Below are 6,965 nucleotides of genomic sequence, written 5' to 3'. Positions count from 1 at the left end.
AAAAATGGTTGTAGGGGAAAACTAAAAACATCATCAATATAAGATATTAAAAAAATACCAAAATAATTAAAGTAATCCAGGGTTTTGAAAAAGATCAATAATTTCACGATATGACTTTTAAAAATTGATCTATGAGTGCAACTTAATTCCAAACAGAATTTCAAAATTTTTCTACATGAAAGTGACAAGGTGATTGTATTTTTTTAGATGAGAAATAACCCAGAACATAAAGAACCATGCCATCCCTGAAGAAATATATATTAATTTCACTGTATGAAGGAAAATTGATCAATGAATAACATTTATCATCAATAGATATCACAAGATAGAGAATCTAGAAATAAATCTACACTTCAATCAAAAACTTAATTTAATACATTATAAAGGTGACATGGAAGATGAATAAGGCATATTTTCCTTTTAAATATATAGTAATATCTATTTCCTTTTTCCATATTTCCCATTAATTATAAGAATGGAGAAGAATGCTTTCTACATTTTTAAAAATAAGAATGATCTCTACCTTATAAAATAACTTTCCAATTCTACTAGGTTAGGAAAAATGTTAAAGTCTCCTAATTAAAAGTCTTAGCAAAGATATGGCTCCTGAGGTATTATGCAATGTTGTTGAGAGTCTAAATAAGAACAAAAAATTTTAGAGAACAGTTTGTTATATTTTAAAGTTGAACATATGTGTACCCTATATCCAATCATTTCCACATGTAGGGATGGCCCTAAATAAACTCTTGGACATGTGTACCAAATTATGTGCACAGTCATATTCATAGAAGCCATTTGCCACCATAGAAGGTAATAGAAAATTTAATTATGGCACATTCATGAAGTAGAATGCTATAAAAGACTGAAATTAAAGGATGGAAGACCATGTATTTAAATGGAAGGCTGAAGAAAAACACAAGAAATATATAAAAACAAATTGTATGACATCTTGTTTATAATGTTAAAACATAAAGCAATCGATGTATAAAAATATAGTTTAGTAATATTTATTTTTAAAAAACAGAGAGTAAAGAAGTATTAAATGTCTCAGAGAACTTGCTATATGTGAAGCAGATTTCCTAAGAAAAGATCTTCACTCTGTCCTGCTTCCAATACCTCCTGTCAGCTTTTTCAATCTAGTTTTCCAGCTTACTTGTCAGTTCTAAGAGTTATACAATATCCTTTCAGCAAATTAATTTTCTTAAAGTGATTGAAGTGTTTTGTTTTTGGTTTTTTTTTTTTTTTTTTTTCTGCTTTGTATTTTTTGGTTATTGCTGTTCTCTTTGCAGCCAACATATTTATAAAACATGATACAACCTTTACAGTTAAGGATAATGCATATATTATATGTGGAAAGGAAAATTGCCTTTACAATCAGATATTTAAAAAGTACACCTAGGAAATTGTTTAAATTGGGTGGTGGGGGGGAGGGGTGGACAGAGGGCAAGTTACTGTTTCCTTAAAGGAAAAAGGAGAAAAAAATTAAAGCAAAATGACTGTGGCTCCTCTTCTCACTTTTGCAGTTTTTCCAGCTCTTCATTCTGTGTTTTCCAGCACTTAATTCCTCACACACTTTGTTATTTTGAATGAGGAAAGAGAGTCTTTGTTTTGTTGTTGTTTTTTAATATAGACACACTGATTTTCTACTTTCTAGAAAAGAAGCTACTCTGGCAGCTACAATTCATTTCAATTTTCCCTCCAGATATTGGATAGAGGCTGGTGGTTGCAGTAAGGTTGGCATGCCATATTTATCCATTCTCCATTCTGTCTACTTAAAGAATTTTAATATATAGACTGTGCCAGTGTCAATATCTAAAGAAAGTTAATCTGAAGCTGCATTTCAAAGTATTAAGAAATATTACTGTAAATATTCATTATATGAACAATCCATTCAGCAAAAGTTCTGAGTACTTAATGTGTTAAATCACTAAATCCTTAGGAGAGTCTTATAAGGTGAGGAGTTATTTTTCACAATTTAAAAATTAAAAGAGAAAATTAAATAAGTAACTCAAGCTCTCACAGGTGTGAAATGGCAAAACCAAGATTCAAACTGAGGTTGCCTGAGCCATAAACTCTTACTCCTACATTTTATCATTCAATTTATATTTCCTTCCAGATTCTGAAATGTTTGAGAATGCAAATATGGTGCTTGGAACTCATCTCAAGAGAACTGATCTTATACCTTTACATTCCCTTACATAACTAAATGCTGTAAAGTTCATTTAAGTCTATGAATTGATAATGGGAACTAATACAATTCTCAGAATTTGAATAAGAAATCATGTTTTCACTACAGACTGGGGAAATTAAAGGTGTTTTCTTCTTTTTTGTACAAAAGATCTTCCAACAATGGTTACATATGTTCTAACTGGTTTCATCATATCCATTGTGTACCCTCACTTCATCTTTTTCATTTAAAAGAAATCAGTCTCAATGGAAAAGAATTAATTGCCTATTCAAAATTCTCCTGAGATTGGGGTTTATCCTGGGATAATTTCCCACTAGTAACAGACTAGAAGATAAATACGCATCTTTTTTAAGACCTATTTCTAAAACCTGGAGGGAAAAACTATAACATCTGAACAAAATATATTTCACAATTCAAAATTCTATATGGGTCTAAGGTAGGTAACCAATTTCCTAAAGTTTCAACAAACTCAGTGAATGTAGCTATGATAATGGACTGCCCTTAGATTAAAGGTATCATTACTGAACCTGTGAGTTGAGCCTGTGTTGAACTTCAGTTTTTGTGTATGTTAGTGGGTGAGGGGAGAAGGTGAGTGTGGTGGTAGCATAGATTTGAATTGCCCTTACCCATGGTATTTCCCAAAAAATGCTACCCAATTTGTTGTGCACCTTATTGCCACGAGAGGCAAGCTGACTTTGCCTATTTTAGAATTTGGGGGAATTCACTGGTTTAATTAATTCCATGCATCAGTAAACTGAAACTGAGTCTATGAGCATTTAGCATATATTTACCCACAGTATGGTTGATTATTTTGTTTTTGTTTTTATAAATATCAACTCAGAGATCTTTTAAAGCCAGATACAAATTATTTAAAAAATAATAATATGGTTATTGATAATTGATATTAGGTAATGTAAACATTTTGATACATCTGAATTAAAATAAATCCTTTAAAATATGTTATGATAATTTAGTTTAATACTGATTTCAAATTTATGATGTATCAGTACTCTATTTAAAGAAGAAAAAAAATTGACACATAGAAGAGTTCAATGCCTTATAAAAGATTAGATGTCAGACCTGATGTTAAACTCAGATGTGCCTAATTCTAATTCAGTTTTGCCGAACTGCCACAGTACAATGCCATTTGAAAAGAAGAGAGAAAGAATTGAGTGTGGTTAGCACTAATTTCTCTCTCCTCTACATATCTTCTTCCTAGTGTGAAATGAAAATCCATTAATGGGCACCTATGAAAAATAGCAACTTTGTTAAGTGAGATATTAACCAGTGAGGATAAACTTGTTTCAGGAGATTTCTCTGCTCTGAACTCAGAGTGGCCTGAGATGAATCATATATAAGTGAAATTGTTCTCTTTTTCAGCTTTTGACCACTGAACCCCTAAACAATTTTCATGCTACATGGGAATTCAAGGAAGAAACATGGGCTTTGATCTAAAGAAATTTATAAGTGGTTTATGAATATAAGATTCATATTCATTAAAATGATTAATGGACATGTCACTGATTGATCTTGTAAATGTGACTTAGTCATCTTATCTGAAAAATAAGGGTGCAGATAAGGTAATTACTGAGGTTCCTTTCTGCATTAACATGTGCCTATCACAAATTATTGACAAGAGTAGAAAATAATATAATGTCATAGGCACTAGAGTATTTTGATTAATAAATGGGAACAAGAGACTGTCTATGAAATTGGGCACCTAAATTTGGCACCTTAATTACATTCTCTGTGCACCAGCTTTCTCATCTGTACAAAACAGAAACAACTATATCTATTTTATATAATAATTATGAAATTAAACAAAATTTGCTTGGCAAATTTCTTGACATATTTTACATTATTTTTAGACATTATTTTAATCATCATCATCATCATCAATAAGATAATTAGATATTTTATCACAGTGTACCAAAGTTGTATTTGATTTAAATGAAAACTAGTCAAGGAAAGGAAAAGTTAGAATTGGCCTTTTTTGTTATGTTGTTGTGATGGTGGTCTTGATGGCAGTGGTGGTAGTGGTGGTGAATTTTTATTTCTGTTTGGTGAAATTTTGTGAAGTTGTTAATTTTTATTTGTTCATGTGTTTGTTGTTTCCAGTGAGGAAATAAAGCATGTTTTGGCAAACATGTCTGATTTTTAATAATTTGTATCAATAATCTACAAAAAAATATAAAAGCTCCAATTATAGAGTTTTAAAATGTGTCTCATTAACCTCAGAGGACAACCTTGCATAATTAACAGAGTAGGTACCATTTCCAACTTTATAAATGAGGAGATGATGGCATAAAGATGAAATGATTTGGAGTATTAAGACAGAGTTAGATCAGTGACCTCAGACTCTTACTCTTTTCCTATTCTTCCAAGGTATGGCCTCTTTTGTGCAAGTGATACTAAATACAAACCAGATAAGCAGGCAAATAAGATGAACTGGAGATTTGTGTAGAGTGTTTCTTTACAATAAAAAGGACGATGCTGATACTGATATCTTACTAGATATGCTCCTTTGGAGTCAGTAACAAATAATCTTGTAAATTTGGTATTTTTAGAGTACTTAATTATTCTTTGATGTTAAATCTTTAGTTATAGTTTGATGAAAATGACTTCAAGGAAAACTTTTTTATACTGGTTTAGACAACTATTTGGATATTTCAAGCTATTTAATGAATACTCACTTGGTTCTTATAAAGTGGCAGTTACGTAAATAACTAACAAATATTTGCTCATTTAATTGTCCCACCATCACAAATTTTTAAGTACCTTTACAAATGTCACACATCAATAAGTTACAAAGCCAAGATTTGAACCCAATCATCTCTTGGAAAACTACCACACTTTCAACTATGTAGTTAAGCTACCTCCCCAAATGACGAATTTTCTATTGTACAATTATGTTGTTTATCTGAGGGAATTTTTTTCCCAGAACTTTTTCTTAACTCTACTTTCCTTTCCATTAAAGGATGTGACTTTAAGATTGGAAAAATGGAGATTTTTCTCCAAAGATTCTGCCAATTCTTGTAATTTTACCAGGTCTCATCAACTGAGTTTTATACATTCCTTTTCAAATTAAAAGTAACTAATATTATTTCCTATCGCACAAAACTTTTAAAGAGTTGTTGCACTCTCCTTTAAAGAAAAATACAAAACAACCAAAAAATAAACCCAGAAAATGCTATATATATACATATATATGTGTATATAAATATGTATGTGTGTGTGTGTGTGTATAAGATTTTGTTAACTTTATCTTTGCTTTCTAGAGGAGAGAATAAAGGTGTTCCCAGTTCTTCCACCACCCAAGCCAAATCATATCTTCTAATACTATCTATCTGGGATGGGAAAAGCAAGAAAACCAAGAAGATGTTGGAGAGTAATTATACCATGCCAACTGAGTTTATATTTGTTGGATTCACAGAGTATCTACCTCTCAGAATTACACTATTCCTGTTATTTCTCATAGTATACACATTAACTGTGGTGGGAAATATGGGCTTAATGATCTTAGTTAAAATCAACTCAAGCCTTCAAATCCCCATGTATTATTTTCTTAGCAATTTGTCTTTCTTAGACATCAGCTATTCTACAGCAATCACACCTAAAATGCTGGTGAATTTCTTAGCATCCAAGAAGAGTATCTCTTCTTCTGGCTGTGCAATACAAATGTTTTTTTTCGCTTGTTTTGCTGATGCTGAGTGCCTTATCCTGGCAGCAATGGCATATGATCGCTATGCAGCTATCTGTAACCCATTGCTTTATTCTACGCTTATGTCCAGGAGAGTCTGTATTTGCTTCATTGTGTTGGCATACTTCAGTGGAAGTGTGACTTCACTGGTTCATGTCTGCTTTACATTCAGGCTGCCATTTTGTGATTCCAATCGTGTCAATCATTTTTTCTGTGATATCCCACCTCTCTTGGCTTTATCTTGTGCAGATACCCATATCAATGAGCTTTTGCTCTTTGTCTTGTGTGGCTTCATCCAGAGCAGCACTTTCATAGTCATATTTATTTCTTACTTCTGCATCCTCATCACTGTTTTGAGCATCAAGTCTCCAAGAGGCAGAAGTAAAACATTCTCCACCTGTGCTTCCCATCTCATAGCAGTCACCTTATTTTACGGGACACTCTTGTTTATGTACTTACGTCCTATGACTAGTTACTCTCTAGAAACTGATAAGGTAATTGCAGTGTTTTACACAGTTGTCTTTCCCATGTTTAACCCAATAATCTACAGCTTCAGAAACAAGGATGTAAAAAATGCACTTAAAAAACTATTAGAAAGAAACTGGACTTTTCAAATGAATTAGAATTTAAATCATTTCAAACATATGAAACCTACTCTTCTTTTCCAATCTCATCATGTACAACTACCCCGCAGTTACCTCATACCTCAACAATTTTAAAGTTACCATTATTTGCCAGAAGGAAAGAGACCTTTTCATCATCAAAGTAGTAAAATGCTGTGTTCCCTTTTTCCAAGAATATCATCTCTCAAATTCTTCTTTGTAAACGTTCCTTGAATTACAAAATGAAGATGTAAGTGCCCTTCAATTAGTGTTTCCGAAATACACGGGACTCATTATATCCTTTATCATGTTTGTCTGTTAACCCACCTAGATGGGAACATTCATGGCAGCATGGGACATGTATTATTTGTTTATTTTCCAACACCTCTAAAAAAATCTGCTACATTGCATGTGCAATTAATATGTGTTAAACAGATGGAAGAATGGGTGGATGGATGAATGAATGTATGGATGG

At 32.0% G+C, this 6,965-nt stretch overlaps 1 protein-coding gene across 1 annotated transcript; it reads left to right on the top strand.

Annotated features, from left to right (window-relative positions):
• The first annotated feature begins 5,566 nt into the window (after window positions 1–5,566).
• On the top strand, window positions 5,567–6,511 carry OR5AS1 (olfactory receptor family 5 subfamily AS member 1). Its single transcript, XM_012526531.2, has one exon. The coding sequence runs from the start codon at window positions 5,567–5,569 to the stop codon at window positions 6,509–6,511; it is 945 nt and encodes a 314-aa protein (XP_012381985.2).
• The last annotated feature ends 454 nt before the right edge of the window (window positions 6,512–6,965 follow it).

Source organism: Dasypus novemcinctus, chromosome 10 (assembly GCF_030445035.2).
Source record: "Dasypus novemcinctus isolate mDasNov1 chromosome 10, mDasNov1.1.hap2, whole genome shotgun sequence".
NCBI lineage: Eukaryota > Metazoa > Chordata > Mammalia > Cingulata > Dasypodidae > Dasypus > Dasypus novemcinctus.
This window is presented reverse-complemented; position numbering and strand designations above follow the sequence as displayed.

What these genes read in the sequence shown, in the direction of transcription:
- OR5AS1 (XM_012526531.2), top strand. Translation starts at nt 5,567, where the DNA reads ATGTTGGAGAGTAATTATACCATGCCAACTGAGTTTATATTTGTTGGA.